The sequence below is a fragment of the Brassica napus genome, chromosome C4 (assembly GCF_020379485.1).
Source record: "Brassica napus cultivar Da-Ae chromosome C4, Da-Ae, whole genome shotgun sequence".
NCBI lineage: Eukaryota > Viridiplantae > Streptophyta > Magnoliopsida > Brassicales > Brassicaceae > Brassica > Brassica napus.
Window position 1 is genome coordinate 8,324,881 of NC_063447.1, and position 26,244 is coordinate 8,351,124.

Sequence of the window (26,244 nt, forward strand, 5' to 3'; positions counted from 1 at the left end):
ACATATATCTTATGAAAATAAACCTTTGATATCCTCTGTATATTAACCGAGGATCATTTAAAAAGTTGCAACATTAATATTGTATTAATTAAAAAAAGATTTTACTTAAGTGTCACTTAATTAGGATGACAATTTAGCTTACGTAACAACTTAAGAATCAATTGAAAAATGTTTGTCTAAATCCAATTACTAGAGAACATTATATTAACCCAAAATATAAGAAACATGTATTATTTTTTTAAATAAAAGCTACGGAATTACCTAATATAATTAACATATATATAGCAATTAATGACTATGAATAATAAAGATTTGATAACAATTTTTGCATCTTTTTTCATTTTTGTTTAATTTTATATTATTAAAAAAATTAAACAGTCAACATTAAAACTATAATAAAAAATTAGATTTTTTTGTTCTATGTTATATTTTGAATTTTTTTAAATGACTTTAAATTACAAAAATGAGAAAACCTTATATGTTATATTTTATTTTTTAAAAACGACTTTAAATTACAAAAATGAGGAAACCTTATATGTTATATTTTTCTTATATGTTAGATTTTTTTCTTATAAATTATATTTTGAATTTTTAAAACGACTTTAAATTACAAAAATGTAAGTTTTCCTTAAGTATACGACTAAAATCATTAAAAAGACATGTATCAATTCAATGGTTGATCTGAAACCTTTCAAAACCATATGGAAGATAAATTTCAAAATAATTCAACTGTGGAAACAGTGCTGTTCATTTTTTTTAAGAATGGTTCGGTAGAAAAAAATAAAATTTTTATGTCATAATTTGTTTAACGTCCAATCCGATCAACCCATGATGTATTAATTATAGTTTAGTTCCACAATTTTTTAATAAAAATTGATCCGGTCCATCGGAAAAAAATTATATAACAACAAAAAAATTTGTATATGTATAAATAAAATGATCAAATACATAAAAAAAAATTGTTAATAATATATAAAAATAAACTCATCATGCGCAAGACGTAGTTTTTGTGCTAGTTGTTTAGTAAGCTAGCAACTGAGCTATACAATTTTGTAATACATTAACGAATTATTGAAGAGAAGGCTATATGATTCAATCAATGCAATAAACATAAAACTTTATAAAATTCAAAAATAAAGATAAACTTTATTTATATAAAGGGTAAAGCATAATTACCATGGAGATCATAATAATCATGGTTGATCGAGAAAATAGGCTTTGGTTAGCTTTCCAACAAAAATAAAATCATTCTTTTCAAGATTTCGTACAAATATAATCATTTGAATTTATCTTTTTAACATTATATCAATCAACCAAAAGTTTTCCTAATGATCTTATTTTTCATTCAGAAAAAAACATCCACAGAATCCGTCTTGAAACGTCAAGAACAATGATCGAGATATAACAAAAATAATCCTTATCGAACAAAATTTTACTATTATATTCCACATCATTTACGTTTTTATTTGTTTTTTTTTAATCACATTACGTTTTTATTTGTTATTTGTTTGGTGCACTACAAGAAAAGAAAGTAAAAAACTAATTAGTTAAATATTTAAAAGAACTAATACGCAAAACAAAAAAAACAATGTTATCTCAATTTCAAAAATTTGTCTAAAGCTACCCATTTGTGAATGTTCCACATTTTAGGTTTCGAGTTCGACCCTTAAAAGTATCTACAATTCAAGCGCATGTTTACATAACAGAGCAGCCATTAGGGTTCTCGTCGCTGAACATTCCAGGAGGCGTGTTCATGTTTTGATACGAGTACGGCACATAACTTTCAGTCGAGTAATTGTATCCTAAACCTGGATAACTCTGACCTCCCATCGGATAAGTCTGACCTTCAATCGAATAACTCTGTCCGTACACGTGTCCTTCTTGCCAATACATTGGAGCCGTCGGAAATGAGTATTCATAATAATCCATTTTATTCACCATTGCCACCGGCCCTACTCCTCCTCCTACGCCGCCACCTTCCTTCTTCTCACCGTCTCCGGCCTCTTTCTTCTTATCTCCGCCCTCTACAGCCTCTTTCTTCTTCTCTCCGCCATCTCCAGCCTCTTTCTTTTTCTCTCCGGCTTCTTTCTTATTATCGCCACCCTCTTGCTTCTTCTCTACGACTTCACCTCCTTCCTTCTTTGCTTCGTTAGCTCCAGCGGCTGGGACTTCTTTCTTGGCGGCGGGAGGGGCGGCACCATCGTCTTTTTTAGCCGGAAGAAGAGGCTCCACGGTTCGTTTTAGCTTTTTAGCTAGTAGAGGCACAAGTTCTTTAACATCCATAGTGCCTTTCACAGTCACCGTGTCTTTGGCTGCATCAATAGCCACCGTTTGGACGCCTGTTCAAATTAATATTATTAATTTATGAGCATAATTAAATTGCTTTTGGCTTTAACTTGGCTAAGAATAAAAGTAAATAAACTTTCATTTGTTTAGTAATAATTACCTTTAATTTTCAATATTATTTTCTTGATTTTCTGAATACATCCTTCGCAGTGAAGTCTGATCTTCAAAGCAACCGAGCTCTGAACGTAAACAATTTAAAGCTCGATCAGTTACATAGACAAAGTGTTAGAGTGGTTTTACGTTTTAGCTATTGTAAAACACTTTTTAAGTTTTTTTTCTTGAAAAACGAAAACACTTTTTAAGTTGCTTGCATAGTCTGTCTATTGTCCTTATTCAATTAAATCTATATACCTCTTTAGGAGCGGCCGGGGGTGGAGGAGCAGGAGCAGCCGCCTTATCTACACCATCGGCTTTCTTCTCTCCACTGGTGGCGGTAGATGCGTCTACTTTCGGCGGTGATGGTGGCGGTGGGTTGGCCAGTACCACCTTTCTCTTCATTCTTTCCTCCAACTTCTCCTGGAGTTTCATCGGATCGATCTTCCCGACCACCATGAGCTTGTTCCCACCCATATCCATCGTCACATCTTTCACTCCGGCGAAGTGCTTCACCATCCGCTTGATCTTCTTCGCGCAGCCTTCGCAGTGCATATCCACTTTGTAAACAAAGGCAGAGGCAACCACCGCCGCCGGGGCTGCCACAGAATCTCCTCCCCCACACTTTGGCTTGTTATCGGTCGTCTCAGAAGAGACTAAGGCGGATGCTTTCTTCTCATCTTGTGCAACCTTGGCACCTTCTTGTTTCTACATGCACATAATTATAAACACATCAATAAAGTTTTTTTTTTTTGAAGAAAGGCTTAACACATCAATAAAGTTAGGATAACAAAAATTCAAAATCAAGCAAAAGAGATAGAAAGCCACTGACCTCTCCCATTCTTGGTTGAAGATATAAAGATATACTTTTTAATACTAATCAAAGGATTATGTAATGTTTGAACGAGAAGCAGTGGAAGCAAATGTGTATATATAGAGAAGAGGGGGTTTGGTGTGTGCGTGGAGGTTGTTATAATATTATTTGATAGTTAAATTTGCTGAATATTATAAGGTTTCATGTATATATCTGATATAAATGTGTGTATTTGTTTATGGGTGAGGTCAGCGAGAGTGGGCGTTTGACACCGGTTCAACACAAGTGATGGTACGAGACGAGAAATTCTTGTGTGAATCAAGAGATTCACCTATCAATAGTGTTTGAGTATTTGATATTTGATATTTTTTAAAAGAAAACAAAATTAAATTTTCAATTAAGATTATATTTTTAAAATAAAACAATAAAAATACATAAAAATAGTTACAAAAAATTAATAAATAAATATTGTTAAACCGTTACCAAAATACTAAATCCTATACCCTAAATCTTAAACTCCAAACCCTAAATTATAAACCCTAAATTATAAACCTTAAATTTTGGATAAACCATAAACCATTAGAAAATTTTAAACCCTAAATCATACATTAAAAACTAAATCTAAATAACACAAAACCCTAAACCCTAATCATTAAACCCTAAACCATTGGATAAACCCTGAACCATTGGATAAATCATAAACTCTAAATCAAAAATATTTAAAATTAAACCCTAAAATTTATGATTTATCCAAGGGTTTAGAGTTTACCCAAAGGTTTAGGGTTTAGTGATTAGGGTTTAGGGTTTAGTGATTAGAATTTAGGGTTCAATGTATGATTTAGGGTTTAAGATTTTCCAACGGTTTAGAGTTTATCCAAAGTTTAAGGTTTAACGTTTAGGGTATAGGGTATAGGATTTAGGGTATAGGATTTAGTATTTTGCTGAAGACTTAACAATATTAATTAATTTATTTTTTGTAACTATTTTTATGTATTTTTATTATTTTATTTTAAAAATATAATCTAATTTGGATATTCAATTTTATTTTTTTTTTCAAAAAGATATCAAATATCATAGATACTCAAACACTAGAGACACCAAGGCACCTAGTCTCTGAAGAGACATTAACTAATCAGAGAGAAAAAAACAAATTTAGGTTTCACGAAATATTAATTAATTAGTCATGTCCTCTAGTGCTTTTGGAAACAAAAAGGGTGTCATTTCTCAGCTTTGACTACTACATGACTAGAGTCTAGATTAGCTGAATCTGAATCAATAGTACAAGGTAAAAATATATATACACAGTCAACCAATGTTACACAAATTTGCAAACTACCTTAAGAAACAAACTTCAGTTTCGAAATTACGGTCTTAAATGCGAACTAATCACAGAAGCAATGTATATGCTGTTTCTAGCCGTCTGAAGTATCGCGGTCATTTTGTTATTTTGTTAACAGTTAAATTATACTAATATATTCAAATCATAAAAACAAGTTCACCAATAGCATAAACATATTATAATTCATGTGGAAACAAGAGAGGAGTAGTTATACGAGCAATACATTTTTTTATATGATATATCATCAAAATATATCTACAGTAGAAACTATCTAAATTAATCTAATATAAAAACGATAATTTAGAGAGTTGCAATTCATAAACGAATTATTGAACCAAATTTACGTTGCATAAAGGCTAAATTAAAGCAATATGTTTTTGTTTTCTTCATCATTAGCATACTTTAAAGATGGTACTCCAGTGATCGATTCTTCAAATTGTTTTGTCTTGTCTTATTCTAAGTGAAGTTGGTGGAACCTCTCTTTTTATGTTTTCTGTTATTATAAATTTTAACTAGCCACACATTCAATTTTTGAGGTATTTTTAATTTTTCAAAATATATACAGTTATTTTAGAATGTACATATAATATCCTTTGCACATTAGTTTGTAAAATTTACAGAAAATCAAATACTTTTACCACTTCAAACGTTTACGTTACTTATATAATAACATAATCGTATACTGTAAATTCATTTCATTTCTTTAATATTTTTGCTACTTTTTCTAATATATATGTGATGCTTAAAATATATGAGTGATATTTTGGAATAGGCTCATTTAACTCAATATCAGATTTATATTTTACAACAGAAGAAGAAACAAACAATCGCACATGGTTGTAATTTGTCTAGTAGTTTGACCTATTTGTATACTTGGTACTAGTACATAAAGAATTCTAGATATGTGTGTGTAACATGCATATATTTGTAAATTACCAAAAAGAATGTGCATGCATTATTATTTTTTTACTAAACAAGAATGCGCATGAATTGATATCTCTTTATATGCACATTTCAACGAAAAAATCATATATATATATATATATATATATATATATATATATATATATATATATATATATATATCAGTATTATTAAGAATGTAATCTCCACGTTTTGTTTTCATATAAGGAGATATTAATTCATTTCACCTGCCCAATACGTATACACTACTTTACTCAATTCGTACACCACTAATATCATATATAATTAATGTTTTAATTCTTACAAAATAATTAGTTTGGTCCATCGCAGAGCAATTATTGATTTTAATTAAATCACTTGGATTTGTATCTTACCTCCATAGAATGATGGAAGCAGCTAAGAACTACATAGAAAGCTTTTAGTCAAAAAAAAAAGAAGAAGCTAAGAACTACATATACAATTTAAAAAAAAAAACGTGGGCAGCTAATATAGACAAAGACACGAGGAACAGCCATATTAACTTTTTGAATTCTGCGAGCAAACCTAAAAAGTAAGTTAATATGATTGTTTCAACTGGAACAACTGTAAAAAGAACAAGATGAGAAATGGTGAAAAAAATGTCTCAAAGAGTTGCGTAGTTCCGTTCCGTTCCGTTCCTCCTTCTCGATCGGGTCCATTTTGTCAACATCAGGTTTTATTGTGTTTTGTTGAATTTTTCATAAGATCCAAAAAATGACGTAATCTCTGAGGTGGGCACATAATTAGATATAGAGTTTGATTGATAACTTCTTCTTTTCTTCGACTACTACATAAACTTTTCTACTTCATAAAGTTAACGATTAACAATATCAAACGTGATATTATGTTTGTATTTGAATCCCCTGTTGGTGTTTTGTAACATGGAGTTTAAGCTTCAACATCTCAATGTGGGTCAAATACGATTGCCACAGTTCTTTTATAAGAATTTAAATGTTGGAAATGGTTAACTAAGCTTAACATGAATTCGAGTACACTTATTACGGTACAAAATAATGCTCGTCTCTCGCTTTCTAGGCGCTGTTCGTTTACGTGTCGTGCGACCTGCGACCTGCAACATGCGACTAAAAGTGCTTGGTCCTTTGATTAATGCTTTCGGTCCCACAGGTCCATCTGAGCTTCAACTTCCTCTAAATACAACTGTTGCTGACGCTTGCACTCCTATTGGTTGGAATTTCAGAGGTGCTCGTTCTCAGGCAGCAGAAGAACTACAGATTGCTCTAACTACTTTTCATCTCCCTGCAACCTCGCATGTGAAAGACAAGTATGTTTGGGTCGTTAATGACCATGAGAGTACTTCCTTCTCTATTGCCAGGACATGGGATGAAATCAGAAATAGAGCAAGAAAACAGGAGTGGACGTCTAACATTTGGTTTAAAGGGTCTGTCCCGAGACACTCTTTTAACTTTTGGATTGCTCACCTTGATAGACTACCAACAAGGCAAAGGCTTGCTAGTTGGGGTATCTTGATCTATGATTCTTGCTGCCTATGCGACATGGTCCAGGAGTCTAGAGATCACTTGCTTCTTCGCTGTGAGATCAGTGAAAGCATCTGGAAAATAGCCCTTCAAAGGCTAGGTTACAGGTCCTTTCTTTTCCATACTTGGACTTCTTTTATGCATTGGCTTTCCCACAGAGATTCATCTTGCCCACTCCTGCTTAAAAGGCTTGTGGGACAAGCTGTTGTGTATGCGTTGTGGACAGAACGCAACCGAAGACTCCATGACGGTATTACTACCACTTCAGCGGTAATATTCAAGCAGATTGACACATTTATAAGGGACGCTATCCTAGGCAATAGAAGACGTAAACATTTCCATCCTCTTATGCAACACTGGCTTCGTTTTGAGTAGCTGATTCCTAAGCTTCCTATTAGCTTCTTTTGGAGTTTCAACCTTGTTTTTAATGATTTTTGCCTTGGTTGATTCTTCTTCGTACTAACCTTTTTGTAAATTTACAAACGCTGTCTCATATTATTTATGAAATTCACATATTTCGCAAAAAAAAAAAAAAAAAAAAAAAACATGCGACTAAAAGCATTACAAAGATGAGGAAACCTTATATGTTATGTTTTTCTTACATGTTAGATTTTTTCTTATATGTTTTTTGAATTTTTAAAACGATTTTAAATTACAAAAACATAATTTTTTTTTAAGCATACTACTAAAATCATTAAAAAGATATATATCAATTCAATGGTTGATCTGAAACCTTTCAAAACTATATGGAAGATAAATTTTAAAATAATTCAACTGTGGAAACAGTGCTGTTCATTTTTTTAAGAATGTGTTCGGTGGAAAAAATAATGTTTTTATGTCATAATTTGTTTAATTTTCAATCCGATCAACCCATGATATATTAATTGTAGTTTAGTTCCATAATTTTTAATAAAAATTGATATGATCCATCGGAAAGAAATTATATAATAACAAAAAAAAACTGTATATGTATAAATAAAATGATCAAATACATAAACAAAATTGTTGATAATATATACAAATAAACTCAACATGCGCAAGACGCATGTCTTTTCCTAGTTGTCTAGTAAGGTAACAACTGAGCTATACAATTCTTTAATACATTAACGAATTATTGAAGAGAAGGCTAATGATTCAATCAATGCCATAAACATAAAAAATTCAAAAAGAGAAAATGAGCATTTAAATACTGAACTTATCCAAATTTGCCAAAAAATACATGAACTCTTCATTAACCTAAATAAATAACAAACTTATGTTGACTGCCCCCTTTTAGATATGAGTTTAGTCAACATTAATTAGTGTTAAGCGGCTGTTTATTGTTAACGTCGACATAAACGTAGTCGTTTTAAAATTAGAATTTCTTCTCTTAAATCCCCAAATTGAAACCGTAAGAACACTAACCTAGTCGATTTCATCAATTGAGAAAGAAGTGTACCACCTGAGCTTAGATATTGAAAGCTTGAAAGAGGTGATTCAAGAGCTGAAAGAAGAGGTTATTTGGACCAAAATTCTGATGAGAAAGTGGAAAATATGTCTTGGATTAATCTCTTCTATCACTGTGTTGGCCATTGTCTACCTCTTGTCTTAATCTCTTCTATCTATGTGTTGTTGTGTTGGTTTTATTATCACTTGTAAGACTTTGTGAGAATTCAAGTTTTTCTTATTAAAACAAGTTTCCAAGTTAAAACATAAGCACAAAACAGTTTTGTTTCTTTACTAGTTGCACTAAGTTTATGTTTCTTTATCATTACTCTGTTTTTACCTGAAACAAACTGTCTGCAGTTTTTTTTCTTTCTAATTTTAAATCCTATGACACTTTTTTGTAACTTGTGATTGAATAAGATTGAAAGCACGTCACATATGTAGTGGAAAAATAGAATGCAATATATAGGAAGAGTCTCTATCGGCCAATAATGAAATGAAGCACACCAATTTCTCTCCTAATACAAATACATGAATAAGAGAAACAGAAAATTCACGTGCTTCACAAGATAACCATCGTTATTTTAAAAAGAAGGATTTTAAGTTCACATTAATTAACAAAAAAATTCTTAAAACACATGGCAGACTCGTTTAAGAACAACACAAGCAACATCCAAAAAACTAAAACACAACGTCAAAGTTTTAGTGTAACTCACGACTTGAAAACCAATCACAAAACAAAAGTAAACACAACAAAGGAACCATCATCTTAATTATCCAAGCTGTGATCCAACTTGTGAACCAAGCTGTGATCCTCCTTGTGAACCAAGCTGTGACCCCCCTTCTTGTAAAAAAACATAGCATATCAATATGATGTAAAGATATAAAAAGAACAACACAAGCATACCTGATCTTTCCTTGGCCGACCTCGTGGCCGTTTAGGCTCGGGTTCGACCCTTGGATTTGAACAACTAACTTTGGTATGTCCTTCTTCTATGCAGTTTGAGCAAGTCATAATGCGCTTATCACGACTTAGCCTAGTCGTACTTGTTGACTGTGAAGATGATTCATTGGCGCTTTTCTTTCTAGCATAATTACTCGGCCTTCCTCTATTACCTAACCTATTTTGTGGAGGCAAGACAGGTAGCCTGTTCAACGTCGGCCACAACTTCATCCCTTCAACAGGCCTTATACTATGCTCATAAGTCTTTCTCCATCTTATAGTAGTGTAGTAATCTGAAACGTAGTCATCCGCTTTCTGCTTCTTTGCGGAGATCACACAAGCGGCATGATTACATGGAATTCCATTTAGTTGCCACATCCCACAACCACAAGTTTTCAGATTCATATCAACACTATAATAGCAGCCATGGTCATCAATTTCGAAGACATTACCTGTAGCCATATATCTAATACAAGCCTGACCCTTAGCTATAGCAGATTCTATTGCAACATGAGCTCGTTTAGTGAATCTAGTCTTCAACCTATTAGAAATTATAGACCGTTTTGTTGTGTGAACCATGCATTGTCTCCTAATTTCCTCTAGCAGCTCGAGAAGTGGTTTTCGCCTAGCCTCACGGATTTTTTTATTGAAAGATTCATTGAGGTTGTTCAGATTATCATTGCAACATGAACCACACCTTAAAGAAAGCTCGCGACCAAGAAGGAGATAAGAGGGAGAAGAGATGAAAACGATTATTTCGTCGTTACCTAACGGCGCTTAACGTTATTAATTTGACTAAACTCATATCTAAAAGGGGTCAGTCACATAAGTTTTGTATTTATTTAGGTTAATGAAGAGTTCATCTATGTTTTGGCAAATTTGAGTAAGTTTAGTATTTAAATGTCCGTTTTCTGAATCCAAAATAAAGATAACTTACTTATATAAAGGTAAAGCATAATTACCATGGAGATCATAATAATCATGGTTGATCGAGAAATAGGCTTTGGTTAGCTTTCCAACAAAATAAAATCATTAATTGGTGTTCATCTTTTCAAGATTTCGTACAAATATAATCATTGAATTTATCTTTTTAAAATTATTCAATCAACAAAAATTTCCTAAGATCTATTTTTCATTCAGAAAAAACTCCACAGAATCCGTCTTGAAACGTCAAGAACAATGATCGAGATATAACAAAAATAATCCTTATCGAACAAATTTTACTATTATATTCCACATCATTACGTTTTTATTTGTTTTTTTTAATCACATTACGTTTTATTAGTTACTAGGTGACCGGTCCGCATCCTGTGCGGGCATAAGAAAATTAAAATATGGAATAAATATTATATAGTTTTTAGAAGTAACAGATTTTACAACAAAGTACCAACGTCTTTGGGAGAATTCATCAGTCATGGAAAAAAACTGGTAGTCAATATTTGAGATCGACGAGAGAGGAACACAGTAACATCAGTATGAAGAAGCAGATATTGTGTGTATATATAATTGCAACGTCATAAAATATTTTGTGTGTTTAAGAAGATACTTTCATTAAAAAAATGGAATAAATACTGTATAGTTTTAGAAGTAACATATTTTATATTATCATTAATTAGAATTGTATTGTATATGTGTCGTAATTCTTTATTTAGGTGAATAATATTATTTTTCCATAAATAATAACAAACATTTATGTAGACATATTAAAAGAAAATATAAAAAAATCAAAATATTATCCATAAATAATATAATTATGAAGTACATTTCTCGATAAAGAAAGCAAATTCAATTAGAAACGTGTAAAAAATTAAATAAATTTTGTAAGCAATTTGACGGTTAACATTATTTGATAGATTTATAAATTCTAAATTTTATTGAACATGAAATAATATTAAATTGACATACCGTCATCGGTCTCCTAACTTATCACAACTCATCTGGTAAATACAAAAAAAAAAAAAATAATGCAACAGTTTATATATTTTAAAATTTGTATTTGAAAAAAAGTAGATTAAAATTACGTACCGTGACTACGGAATATTCTGAAAATTTTTGTTTGTACCAACATTCAATGTTTTTGTCTTCGGCTTCCCTTCTTTACCAGTTATTAGGATTTTTAGTCCAGATCTCGACTTAACTCTTGAAAGTGCAACTTTGCCTTGCATTTTGTAAGCATTTTATAAATTATTTTTAAATTATGATAGATTTATTCTTTAAACAACGATAAATAATTAAAAAATAATATTAATAACATTTTTGGATTTGTAATATTTAAAATAGTATTATATAATTATATTCGAACACAATTCATCAAGTAGAGTATAAAACTATTATAATTATCTTATATAAAATTTGTTCATTGTATTTTATAGTTTATAAATATTAAAAGTAATAACTAAAACATATTAATCTTTCTATAATTTCGAGAATTAGTTTGCATAAATTGTTATTTGTAATATTTGTTCGATTATATGGCAAGTGATGTTAAATGATTTTAGACTTATCTTAAATTTTTAGATCTAAATTAAATAAATAAAAATTAAAAACAATCGACCAATCAAATTATAACATTTCTTGAAACTTCACCTATGAACCCCAATCTGCGATAGATCAGTCCACGAGATTCACAAAAAAAAATCTAAATCCCTTACAGGTTGGGTTACTTAAACGTAGATTTGTCCATTTGACATATATGCACCATGTTGGTAAGTTGACCACGATTATTGGTGGAACTAATATCCGGTCTAATAAAAAAAGGTAGCTGGTTCGATTATTAATTTTCTAGGTTGTTTGACTGCTTTGAAACATCTGCAGACATCTGGTCAACTATGCAAACCAGTTCAAACGTTTTTTTTTTCAACACATATGCTTAATTATCTTTAGTAGTATCAATGTAAAAGGTGTACGTACCTGAACACGTCCTTCCTCAGAGCTGTAAATTTTAAGGCATGACGGTATGTACTATGGAGACGAAGCAAACCAGTCCTTTCACCTGAAAAAAACATGTAATTTAAGGCCATTTCATCGGTTAAATACTCCAAAATAAAAGTAACAGATCAGGGGGCCTTACCTGGATACATATTGTATCGGAAGAATCTACCAAGCTCTTCTGCCTGCATGCAGATGAAGCAAACATCAATAAGTTAAACAATTCTTCCATATTTGGAAACATATATTTATATATATATATATAACAATGACAAATTAAATGGTAGAGTATGTAAACACCTATTTTCTAGCAGCGTGAGTTAGAACACCGCCGTATTTAAGAATCATAAGGGCCTCTACAGGTCTTTCTTCTTCGCCTTCACCATCCCACTTCAGCGGCTTCAGTTGAACCTTCATGTATATCCCTGAGAAATTTCCTCCCTGCGCCATTCCAAAAGGTTTTCTGCTGTGAGAAAATGACCTCATGAATTAAATAAAAAATGCATAATGCTAGCTTACTTATAAGATAGTATATTCAACAAAAAAATGATATAAGATAGTATTACTTGTCCCTGGTCACATTTATGTATTATATACATAGATCCTTTGATCCTTCCTGTATATTCAACACAAACACTTCACCAACTGAAGCATGAATTCCTATCCCCTGGTCACAAAATTATAAGAGTTTTATAAACGCAAAATAAGTATATAAACGATGCTTCTAAAAAAATGCATTTTGTGTGATGTATACTTATTTCTTTATCAACAACCACCATTTCAATGGTGTTTCATGATTCTTTGTTATAGTTTCTCCACAAGCGAACAATCCTAACTTCAATACGCGACGTATCTTTACGGGGTTTTAATTCTCTCACATAAGAAACAATATTTTTTTTTGGCTCGCACCATTGCCATTGTTCTTGTAAGAGCTGAATGTTTATTTTAAGCATTCGGGTTTCTCATATATATATTAAGCCGATTTATTTATCATATTAATGACCCCTAATAACGATTGAAATCGTTTAAAGAAAGATATTAATTGTGTATTGTCATAAATTGATTTGCATATGATATGATTTTAACTTGCGCAAGTAATGTAATAAATATGATAACAATCGGCGCAAGCAATTGATTCGAATAATAAGGAAAGTTATTAATATGCAAATTAGTTAACAATCTTGCGCAAGTTATCTAATTATTATCCCTAAATCGAATAAATATATGGGCTTAACATCTATCGACAATGTATTTGGGTTTTTCTAAATAGGCTATTCACATTTTTTTCTCATAATTAAGAAGACCAAACTTGAAAATCCGAAAACCAACAGACCGGAAACCGCAAGGAATGAAACCGACTGACTAAATTAGTAATGTGAAGCTCTAAATCTTGCTGCAATTAGTGATGCAACAGACTATCGAAATTAGTAATGTGAAGCTCAAAATCGTGCTAATGAAACAAAAACCAAACTTGAAAATCTCAAGAGAGGACTGTCTAAATGCTTGTTGAGTTATTAAGGAGAAGATAATCTTACAGTCCTTCTTCAGAGACTGAAGTCGAATTACCGATTGTTGTAAATGTCAGTTGTCTCTTCTTGTTCCATTAGTAGACAGTACGGGAAATACATCTCTGGTCGTGGCAATGGTCTAGTTTAAGAGAATCAAAAACTCAACAGCAAGAAGGTTAATCAGTCAATTAGATACAAAGATTCAAAATGTTAATAAGCAGATCGTAGTTTATAGCTTAACATATGTCGAATCCAATCAGTGAAATTCAAAAATCTTTGTATCATAGCTTAAAAGTCGAATCCAATCAGAAAAACCAAAAAATCTTCGCCTTATAGCTTAAAAGTCGAATCCAATCAGAGAAACAAAAAAAACTGTAAATTCCGAGAGTATCGACAAACTTCACCTCGTCTGGTTCTCGCTTCAATTGTCTTCATCGGTTTGAAACCATATCCCCCTTCAATTGATACGTGATTTGAAAAAAAAAAAAGAAAAAACTTCATGACATACGACGGCGTTTAGGGGGATCCGCGGAGGGTAGTGAAAAAAATTAATGAAAAAGAAAAATTCTATAGTTTATGTATAATAAATCGAAGCATGGCGAATATTCAACAAAGAGAGAGAAAGTACTAAAGAACCTCTTCAAGAACTGCTTTAACTTGGCGAAGCTTCTCAGCATGTTCAATCAAGGTTTTCTGGATCACTATCACTCTCACGACCTGGTCTACATATAAAAAAAAAGGAAGATCATATTGTCGTTACCAGTATTCAACACATGGAAAAGATAGACCAGACATGCTTTTTGGAGACAAGACACAAAGAGTTGAGTTCAGGGTTCTAAAGATGAGGAGCCTTTGCGTCTAAACACATTTTTCTTAGCACACAAGCAGCATTGTCGTAATACCTTAATAGTATGAGATGAGAGATTTGTGAATAATACTTTAAAGAATGAAAAGAGAATGTTTGTATTTTAAGACCTTGGGTGTCTCCTATATATATACAGTCGATTTATTCTCATATTAATGATTTTAATATTTTGCACAATAAATAATAAAATCGTTTAAAGAAAGATATTAAATGTGTATTGTCAAAAAATGATTTGCATATGATATGATTTTAACTTGCGCAAGTAATCCATATTAGAAAGGTAAGTTATTAAAAACAAATAACCTAATTAGAAACATTAAAATATTTTGTAAGCAATATAATAAATATGATATCAACATGCGCAAGTTTACCGTTTGAATAATAAGGAAAGTTTTTAATATATGTCTTAATTCTAAATCTTGCCCAAAGATAAACTAAATCGATAAAATTTAATGATTTCAACTTGCGCAAGTAATCCATATTGTGAATAAATGATTTGCATATTTAATGATTTTAACTTGCGCAAGTAATCCATATTAGAAAGGTAAGTTATTAAAAACAAACAACCTAATTAGGAAGGGTGGACACTTTACCCGATATCCGAAGTGGCACCCGAACCCGAATGGATATTGAATAAGGAGAGATTGGATACCCGAACCCGAACAGATAATATCCGAATCCGAATGGATATCCGAAGATAACCGAACATATGTATAATTAACCTTATAATTCTAGTTTACATCTCTCATTTTATATAAAATATTTATATTGATACTACACATACTTTAAGTTCATATGATATACATACAATTACGAAAAAAATGATTTGCTACTCACTTAAAATGCATGTCAAGTTTTTTATTTAAAAAATTAACAAAAAGTTACATCCGAAATTTAAAAAAAATAACTAAATTAATGCCTTTTTAGTTTTAAAATGTCATGTCCAAATCTATTAACTATTCAATCTATTAAAAATAAAAAATTAGTTAACTGAAAGTTATATTTTTAAATATAAGAAACTTGAGAAATGAAAATTTTAATTTTTTTTTCAAAATCTAAATATCCGATCCAGATCCGAAATAACCGAATCCGAACTAAAAATACCCGAACCCGATCCGAAGTACAGAAATACCCGAACGAGTTCTACACCTCTATACCGAAATACCCGAAAATCCGAAATACCTGACCCGAACCCGAACGGGTACCCAAGACTAAACTAAATCGATAATTATTATCTCCTAGCTATATATGAGCTTAACGAAATCGACAATAGTTTTGGGCTTGTCTACATAAGCGATTGATTAAAATAAATGAAAAAGAAAAATTCAAAAAAACCATCCAATAGAATTATAACGTTTTTCCTGAGAATCTCTATATGAGTGTCACCTCAGCAAAAATTACTAAAGTGACTTATATTTTAATGTATAGGGGGATTTGTTTGCTGCACTACAAGAAAAGAAAGTAAATAAACTAATTAGTTAAATATTTAAAAGAACTAATACGCAAAAAAAAAAAACATTATCTCAATTTCAAAAATTTATCTAAAGCTACCCATTTGTGAATGTTCCACATTTTAGGTTTCGAGTTCGACCCTTAAAAGTATCTACAATTCAAGCGCATGTTTACATAACAGAGCAGCCATTAGGGTTCTCGTCGCTGAACATTCCAGGAGGCGTGTTCATGTTTTGATACGAGTACGGCACATAACTTTCACTCGAGTAATTGTATCCTGAACCTGGATAAGTCTGACCTCCCATCGGATAAGTCTGACCTTCAATCGAATAACTCTGTCCGTACACGTGTCCTTCTTGCCAATACATTGGAGCCGTCGGATATGAGTATCCATAATAATCCATTTTATTCACCATTGCCACCGGCGCAACTCCTCCTCCTACGCCGCCACCTTCCTTCTTCTCACCGTCTCCGGCCTCTTTCTTCTTATCTCCGCCCTCTACAGCCTCTTTCTTCTTCTCTCCGCCATCTCCAGCCTCTTCTTTTTCTCTCCGGCTTCTTTCTTATTATCGCCACCCTCTTGCTTCTTCTCTACGACTTCACCTCCTTCCTTCTTTGCTTCGTTAGCTCCAGCGGCTGGGACTTCTTTCTTGGCGGCGGGAGGGGCGGCACCATCGTCTTTTTTAGCCGGAAGAAGAGGCTCCACGGTTCGTTTTAGCTTTTTAGCTAGTAGAGGCACAAGTTCTTTAACATCCATAGTGCCTTTCACAGTCACCGTGTCTTTGGCTGCATCAATAGCCGCCGTTTGGACGCCTGTTCAAATTAATATTATTAATTTATGAGCATAATTAAATTGCTTTTGGCTTTAACTTGGCTAAGAATAAAAGTAAATAAACTTTCATTTGTTTAGTAATAATTACCTTTAATTTTCAATATTATTTTCTTGATTTTCTGAATACATCCTTCGCAGTGAAGTCTGATCTTCAAAGCAACCGAGCTCTGAACGTAAACAATTTAAAGCTCGATCAGTTACATAGACAAAGTGTTAGAGTGGTTTTACGTTTTAGCTATTGTAAAACACTTTTTAAGTTTTTTTCTTGAAAAACGAAAACACTTTTTAAGTTGCTTGCATAGTCTGTCTATTGTCCTTATTCAATTAAATCTATATACCTCTTTAGGAGCGGCCGGGGGTGGAGGACCAGGAGCAGCCGCCTTATCTACACCATCGGCTTTCTTCTCTCCACTGGTGGCGGTAGATGCGTCTACTTTCGGCGGTGATGGTGGCGGTGGGTTGGCCAGTACCACCTTTCTCTTCATTCTTTCCTCCAACTTCTCCTGGAGTTTCATCGGATCGATCTTCCCGACCACCATGAGCTTGTTCCCACCCATATCCATCGTCACATCTTTCACTCCGGCGAAGTGCTTCACCATCCGCTTGATCTTCTTCGCGCAGCCTTCGCAGTGCATATCCACTTTGTAAACAAAGGCAGAGGCAACCACCGCCGCCGGGGCTGCCACAGAATCTCCTCCCCCACACTTTGGCTTGTTATCGGTCGTCTCAGAAGAGACTAAGGCGGATGCTTTCTTCTCATCTTGTGCAACCTTGGCACCTTCTTGTTTCTACATGCACATAATTATAAACACATCAATAAAGTTTTTTTTTTTTGAAGAAAGGCTTAACACATCAATAAAGTTAGGATAACAAAAATTCAAAATCAAGCAAAAGAGATAGAAAGCCACTGACCTCTCCCATTCTTGGTTGAAGATATAAAGATATACTTTTTAATACTAATCAAAGGATTATGTAATGTTTGAACGAGAAGCAGTGGAAGCAAATGTGTATATATAGAGAAGAGGGGGTTTGGTGTGTGCGTGGAGGTTGTTATAATATTATTTGATAGTTAAATTTGCTGAATATTATAAGGTTTCATGTATATATCTGATATAAATGTGTGTATTTGTTTATGGGTGAGGTCAGCGAGAGTGGGCGTTTGACACCGGTTCAACACAAGTGATGGTACGAGACGAGAAATTCTTGTGTGAATCAAGAGATTCACCTATCAATAGTGTTTGAGTATTTGATATTTGATATTTTTTAAAAAGAAAACAAAATTAAATTTTCAATTAAGATTATATTTTTAAAATAAAACAATAAAAATACATAAAAATAGTTACAAAAAATTAATAAATAAATATTGTTAAACCGTTACCAAAATACTAAATCCTATACCCTAAATCTTAAACTCCAAACCCTAAATTATAAACCCTAAATTATAAACCTTAAATTTTGGATAAACCATAAACCATTAGAAAATTTTAAACCCTAAATCATACATTAAAAACTAAATCTAAATAACACAAAACCCTAAACCCTAATCATTAAACCCTAAACCATTGGATAAACCCTGAACCATTGGATAAATCATAAACTCTAAATCAAAAATATTTAAAATTAAACCCTAAAATTTATGATTTATCCAAGGGTTTAGAGTTTACCCAAAGGTTTAGGGTTTAGTGATTAGGGTTTAGGGTTTAGTGATTAGAATTTAGGGTTCAATGTATGATTTAGGGTTTAAGATTTTCCAACGGTTTAGAGTTTATCCAAAGTTTAAGGTTTAACGTTTAGGGTATAGGGTATAGGATTTAGGGTATAGGATTTAGGGTATAGGATTTAGTATTTTGCTGAAGACTTAACAATATTAATTAATTTATTTTTTGTAACTATTTTTATGTATTTTTATTATTTTATTTTAAAAATATAATCTAATTTGGATATTCAATTTTATTTTTTTTTCAAAAAAATATCAAATATCAGATACTCAAACACTAGAGACACCAAGGCACCTTTTTTTTTTTTCCGTCTGAATATTTTTATTAAAAGGCAGAAGCCCATACAACAAAAACAAACACATAAACCCCTAATAAAGAGGCCCAACAAACCAGAGCAGCCCTAGAAGCCCATCAAAATATCTCGTAAGACGCCAAGCGGCAAAACAAACAGAATGACAGGGCACGTGTTTATATCTCGGCTACGAGGAACAACGTGTCGCCAATTCCTTCACGCTTTCATCGATCCAAGAAATCAACGCCGGCGATACTCTCCGACAATTCACCGTAATCCACCGTGACCGTGTTATCACCGAAGCCAAATCGGGAACACGATTCTTCACCAACGTTTCCGATTCCAAACTTCACCATCGATCCAAGCAAAGCAAATCGGCCATCAGAATCACCGGGCACTCAGCCACAAACACCGACAGAGCCCACATCCAATGACTGTATTGAACGTTTTGGGCTTTATCAGCAACACACCAACCCCGTTTAGAGAGAATCAATCGCATAAGCCGAGATCTCATCCAAACCCATAACCTTTGCCACAAAGCAAGCCTTTCATCAAGATCATCTTCCAATCAATCCCAAATTATCCGTCCAGATAAGAGATCAATCGGAGATCGTACGACGCGGGGAAGAGCCGGCGAGAAAGATGCTAAGGGAGTCACCTTCTCCCGGAAACAGAGCCGGCGAAGCCTACTTAAAAAGCAAGGCTTCCCAGAAACAACAGCTCAAAGAAAGAGAATCGAAACCGTCGCTAGAGCTCCGACGAAAGCTTCACCTCATCTCAGAGAAGAGAGAGAAGTCGCGGTCTCCAACCCCCAAACCTAATTAAAAGAGAAAACAACCTTCGGTCGCATAGACACCAAGGCACCTAGTCTCTGAAGAGACATTAACTAATCAGAGAGAAAAAAACAAATTTAGGTTTCACGAAATATTAATTAATTAGTCATGTCCTCTAGTGCTTTTGGAAACAAAAAGGGTGTCATTTCTCAGCTTTGACTACTACATGACTAGAGTCTAGATTAGCTGAATCTGAATCAATAGTACAAGGTAAAAATATATATACACAGTCAACCAATGTTACACAAATTTGCAAACTACCTTAAGAAACAAACTTCAGTTTCGAAATTACGGTCTTAAATGCGAACTAATCACAGAAGCAATGTATATGCTGTTTCTAGCCGTCTGAAGTATCGCGGTCATTTTGTTATTTTGTTAACAGTTAAATTATACTAATATATTCAAATCATAAAAACAAGTTCACCAATAGCATAAACATATTATAATTCATGTGGAAACAAGAGAGGAGTAGTTATACGAGCAATACATTTTTTTATATGATATATCATCAAAATATATCTACAGTAGAAACTATCTAAATTAATCTAATATAAAAACGATAATTTAGAGAGTTGCAATTCATAAACGAATTATTGAACCAAATTTACGTTGCATAAAGGCTAAATTAAAGCAATATGTTTTTGTTTTCTTCATCATTAGCATACTTTAAAGATGGTACTCCAGTGATCGATTCTTCAAATTGTTTTGTCTTGTCTTATTCTAAGTGAAGTTGGTGGAACCTCTCTTTTTATGTTTTCTGTTATTATAAATTTTAACTAGCCACACATTCAATTTTGAGGTATTTTTAATTTTTCAAAATATATACAGTTATTTTAGAATGTACATATAATATCCTTTGCACATTAGTTTGTAAAATTTACAGAAAATCAAATACTTTTACCACTTCAAACGTTTACGTTACTTATATAATAACATAATCGTATACTGTAAATTCATTTCATTTCTTTAATATTTTTGCTACTTTTTCTAATATATATGTGATGCTTAAAATATATGAGTGATATTTTGGAATAGGCTCATTTAACTCAATATCAGATTTATATTTTACAACAGAAGAAGAAACAAACAATCGCACATGGTTGTAATTTGTCTAGTAGTTTGACCTATTTGTATACTTGGTACTAGTACATAAAGAATTCTAGATATGTGTGTGTAACATGCATATATTTGTAAATTACCAAAAAGAATGTGCATGCATTATTATTTTTTTACTAAACAAGAATGCGCATGAATTGATATCTCTTTATATGCACATTTCAACGAAAAAATCATATATATATATATATATATATATATATATATATATATATATATATATATATATATATATCAGTATTATTAAGAATGTAATCTCCACGTTTTGTTTTCATATAAGGAGATATTAATTCATTTCACCTGCCCAATACGTATACACTACTTTACTCAATTCGTACACCACTAATATCATATATAATTAATGTTTTAATTCTTACAAAATAATTAGTTTGGTCCATCGCAGAGCAATTATTGATTTTAATTAAATCACTTGGATTTGTATCTTACCTCCATAGAATGATGGAAGCAGCTAAGAACTACATAGAAAGCTTTTAGTCAAAAAAAAAAGAAGAAGCTAAGAACTACATATACAATTTAAAAAAAAAACGTGGGCAGCTAATATAGACAAAGACACGAGGAACAGCCATATTAACTTTTTGAATTCTGCGAGCAAACCTAAAAAGTAAGTTAATATGATTGTTTCAACTGGAACAACTGTAAAAAGAACAAGATGAGAAATGGTGAAAAAAATGTCTCAAAGAGTTGCGTAGTTCCGTTCCGTTCCGTTCCTCCTTCTCGATCGGGTCCATTTTGTCAACATCAGGTTTTATTGTGTTTTGTTGAATTTTTCATAAGATCCAAAAAATGACGTAATCTCTGAGGTGGGCACATAATTAGATATAGAGTTTGATTGATAACTTCTTTTTTTCTTCGACTACTACATAAACTTTTCTACTTCATAAAGTTAACGATTAACAATATCAAACGTGATATTATGTTTGTATTTGAATCCCCTGTTGGTGTTTTGTAACATGGAGTTTAAGCTTCAACATCTCAATGTGGGTCAAATACGATTGCCACAGTTCTTTTATAAGAATTTAAATGTTGGAAATGGTTAACTAAGCTTAACATGAATTCGAGTACACTTATTACGGTACAAAATAATGCTCGTCTCTCGCTTTCTAGGCGCTGTTCGTTTACGTGTCGTGCGACCTGCGACCTGCAACATGCGACTAAAAGTGCTTGGTCCTTTGATTAATGCTTTCGGTCCCACAGGTCCATCTGAGCTTCAACTTCCTCTAAATACAACTGTTGCTGACGCTTGCACTCCTATTGGTTGGAATTTCAGAGGTGCTCGTTCTCAGGCAGCAGAAGAACTACAGATTGCTCTAACTACTTTTCATCTCCCTGCAACCTCGCATGTGAAAGACAAGTATGTTTGGGTCGTTAATGACCATGAGAGTACTTCCTTCTCTATTGCCAGGACATGGGATGAAATCAGAAATAGAGCAAGAAAACAGGAGTGGACGTCTAACATTTGGTTTAAAGGGTCTGTCCCGAGACACTCTTTTAACTTTTGGATTGCTCACCTTGATAGACTACCAACAAGGCAAAGGCTTGCTAGTTGGGGTATCTTGATCTATGATTCTTGCTGCCTATGCGACATGGTCCAGGAGTCTAGAGATCACTTGCTTCTTCGCTGTGAGATCAGTGAAAGCATCTGGAAAATAGCCCTTCAAAGGCTAGGTTACAGGTCCTTTCTTTTCCATACTTGGACTTCTTTTATGCATTGGCTTTCCCACAGAGATTCATCTTGCCCACTCCTGCTTAAAAGGCTTGTGGGACAAGCTGTTGTGTATGCGTTGTGGACAGAACGCAACCGAAGACTCCATGACGGTATTACTACCACTTCAGCGGTAATATTCAAGCAGATTGACACATTTATAAGGGACGCTATCCTAGGCAATAGAAGACGTAAACATTTCCATCCTCTTATGCAACACTGGCTTCGTTTTGAGTAGCTGATTCCTAAGCTTCCTATTAGCTTCTTTTGGAGTTTCAACCTTGTTTTTAATGATTTTTGCCTTGGTTGATTCTTCTTCGTACTAACCTTTTTGTAAATTTACAAACGCTGTCTCATATTATTTATGAAATTCACATATTTCGCAAAAAAAAAAAAAAAAAAAAACATGCGACTAAAAGCATTACAAAGATGAAGAAACCTTATATGTTATGTTTTTCTTACATGTTAGATTTTTTCTTATATGTTTTTTGAATTTTTAAAACGATTTTAAATTACAAAAACATAAGTTTTTTTTAAGCATACTACTAAAATCATTAAAAAGATATATATCAATTCAATGGTTGATCTGAAACCTTTCAAAACTATATGGAAGATAAATTTTAAAATAATTCAACTGTGGAAACAGTGCTGTTCATTTTTTTAAGAATGTGTTCGGTGGAAAAAATAATGTTTTTATGTCATAATTTGTTTAATTTTCAATCCGATCAACCCATGATATATTAATTGTAGTTTAGTTCCATAATTTTTAATAAAAATTGATATGATCCATCGGAAAGAAATTATATAATAAAAAAAAAAACTGTATATGTATAAATAAAATGATCAAATACATAAAAAAAATTGTTGATAATATATACAAATAAACTCAACATGCGCAAGACGCATGTCTTTTCCTAGTTGTCTAGTAAGGTAACAACTGAGCTATACAATTCTTTAATACATTAACGAATTATTGAAGAGAAGGCTAATGATTCAATCAATGCCATAAACATAAAACTTTATAAAATTCAAAAAGAGAAAATGAGCATTTAAATACTGAACTTATCCAAATTTGCCAAAAAATACATGAACTCTTCATTAACCTAAATAAATAACAAACTTATGTTGACTGCCCCCTTTTAGATATGAGTTTAGTCAACATTAATTAGTGTTAAGCGGCTGTTTATTGTTAACGTCGACATAAACGTAGTCGTTTTAAAATTAGAATTTCTTCTCTTAAATCCCCAAATTGAAACCGTAAGAACACTAACCTAGTCGATTTCATCAATTGAGAAAGAAGTGTACCACCTGAGTTTAGATATTGAAAGCTTGAAAGAGGTGATTCAAGAGCTGAAAAAAGAGGTTATTTGGACCAAAATTCTGATGAGAAAGTGGAAAATATGTCTTGGATTAATCTCTTCTATCACTGTGTTGGCCATTGTCTACCTCTTGTCTTAATCTCTTCTATCTATGTGTTGTTGTGTTGGTTTTATTATCACTTGTAAGACTTTGTGAGAATTCAAGTTTTTCTTATTAAAACAAGTTTCCAAGTTAAAACATAAGCACAAAACAGTTTTGTTTCTTTACTAGTTGCACTAAGTTTATGTTTCTTTATCATTACTCTGTTTTTACCTGAAACAAATTGTCTGCAGTTTTTTTTCTTTCTAATTTTAAATCCTATGACACTTTTTTGTAACTTGTGATTGAATAAGATTGAAAGCACGTCACATATGTAGTGGAAAAATAGAATGCAATATATAGGAAGAGTCTCTATCGGCCAATAATGAAATGAAGCACACCAATTTCTCTCCTAATACAAATACATGAATAAGAGAAACAGAAAATTCACGTGCTTCACAAGATAACCATCGTTATTTTAAAAAGAAGGATTTTAAGTTCACATTAATTAACAAAAAAATTCTTAAAACACATGGCAGACTCGTTTAAGAACAACACAAGCAACATCCAAAAAACTAAAACACAACGTCAAAGTTTTAGTGTAACTCACGACTTGAAAACCAATCACAAAAACAAAAGTAAACACAACAAAGGAACCATCATCTTAATTATCCAAGCTGTGATCCAACTTGTGAACCAAGCTGTGATCCTCCTTGTGAACCAAGCTGTGACCCCCCTTCTTGTAAAAAAACATAGCATATCAATATGATGTAAAGATATAAAAAGAACAACACAAGCATACCTGATCTTTCCTTGGCCGACCTCGTGGCCGTTTAGGCTCGGGTTCGACCCTTGGATTTGAACAACTAACTTTGGTATGTCCTTCTTCTATGCAGTTTGAGCAAGTCATAATGCGCTTATCACGACTTAGCCTAGTCGTACTTGTTGACTGTGAAGATGATTCATTGGCGCTTTTCTTTCTAGCATAATTACTCGGCCTTCCTCTATTACCTAACCTATTTTGTGGAGGCAAGACAGGTAGCCTGTTCAACGTCGGCCACAACTTCATCCCTTCAACAGGCCTTATACTATGCTCATAAGTCTTTCTCCATCTTATAGTAGTGTAGTAATCTGAAACGTAGTCATCCGCTTTCTGCTTCTTTGCGGAGATCACACAAGCGGCATGATTACATGGAATTCCATTTAGTTGCCACATCCCACAACCACAAGTTTTCAGATTCATATCAACACTATAATAGCAGCCATGGTCATCAATTTCGAAGACATTACCTGTAGCCATATATCTAATACAAGCCTGACCCTTAGCTATAGCAGATTCTATTGCAACATGAGCTCGTTTAGTGAATCTAGTCTTCAACCTATTAGAAATTATAGACCGTTTTGTTGTGTGAACCATGCATTGTCTCCTAATTTCCTCTAGCAGCTCGAGAAGTGGTTTTCGCCTAGCCTCACGGATTTTTTTATTGAAAGATTCATTGAGGTTGTTCAGATTATCATTGCAACATGAACCAACCTTAAAGAAAGCTCGCGACCAAGTCTGAGGGTTGGTGACTTGAAGGTTTTGATGCGCCACAGGATTGTACCTCTGAAGCTCATTCATTTGCTCACGAAAGTCTCCTAAAGTGTAACTGCGAGCTATTTTCCAGAATAATCTCTCTAGCTGCGGGTCATGGCTATCTCTCTTCCAATTCCCAAGAATGTGTCTAGCACACATTCTATGTTCTGCATTAGGGAGCTCTAGATGAACAGCTTTCAACAAACCCTACAAAACAACACATAAAACACTTGTTATTTTGATATAAAACTGTCTTAAAATAAGTAAAGCAGCAAACCCTACGAAACAACACATAAATTCTTACCTTTTTCCTATCAGATATGATTGTGAAGTTGCTTCCATCACCAAGTTCCAAATCCATCTTTAGACGATTGACGAACCATGCCCAATTGATATCATTTTCGATCTCCACAACAGCCTAAGCAATTGGCACAATTCGATTATCTCCATCTCTTCCAACAGCAGCAATCAATTGGCCCTTCACATCCCATTTGAGAAAGGCTCCATCTAGACCCATGATTGGTCTACAAGTGGACTTCCAAGCCGATCTTTGTGCTTCAAAACATACATAGAAGCGATCAAACCTTTGTTTGATTCTTGGTGTT

The 26,244-nt window shown here is 32.9% G+C and overlaps 4 protein-coding genes and 1 pseudogene across 4 annotated transcripts; 2 read left to right on the top strand and 3 right to left on the bottom strand.

Moving 5' to 3' along the window:
• Nucleotides 1-1,579: 1,579 nt before the first annotated feature.
• Nucleotides 1,580-3,425, bottom strand: LOC106378467 (heavy metal-associated isoprenylated plant protein 5). The gene is made up of 4 exons (XM_048754589.1): nucleotides 3,272-3,425; nucleotides 2,698-3,147; nucleotides 2,447-2,525; nucleotides 1,580-2,339 (listed from the first exon to the last, which is right to left on the bottom strand). Exons 1-4 carry the CDS (start codon nucleotides 3,278-3,280, stop codon nucleotides 1,696-1,698), a joined length of 1,182 nt encoding a protein of 393 aa, XP_048610546.1. The 5' UTR covers nucleotides 3,281-3,425; the 3' UTR covers nucleotides 1,580-1,695.
• A 3,185-nt stretch (nucleotides 3,426-6,610) lies between these two features.
• LOC125585769 lies at nucleotides 6,611-7,405 on the top strand. Its single transcript, XM_048755428.1, has one exon. It carries the CDS (start codon nucleotides 6,611-6,613, stop codon nucleotides 7,403-7,405), a length of 795 nt encoding a protein of 264 aa, XP_048611385.1.
• Nucleotides 7,406-16,207: 8,802 nt separating this feature from the next.
• On the bottom strand, nucleotides 16,208-18,070 carry LOC106451082 (annotated as a pseudogene).
• Nucleotides 18,071-22,108: 4,038 nt separating this feature from the next.
• LOC125585770 lies at nucleotides 22,109-22,903 on the top strand. The gene has a single exon (XM_048755429.1). It carries the CDS (start codon nucleotides 22,109-22,111, stop codon nucleotides 22,901-22,903), a length of 795 nt encoding a protein of 264 aa, XP_048611386.1.
• A 1,824-nt stretch (nucleotides 22,904-24,727) lies between these two features.
• Nucleotides 24,728-26,000, bottom strand: LOC125585771. The gene is made up of 3 exons (XM_048755430.1): nucleotides 25,944-26,000; nucleotides 24,866-25,846; nucleotides 24,728-24,799 (listed from the first exon to the last, which is right to left on the bottom strand). Exons 1-3 carry the CDS (start codon nucleotides 25,998-26,000, stop codon nucleotides 24,728-24,730), a joined length of 1,110 nt encoding a protein of 369 aa, XP_048611387.1.
• Between the last annotated feature and the right edge of the window lie 244 nt (nucleotides 26,001-26,244).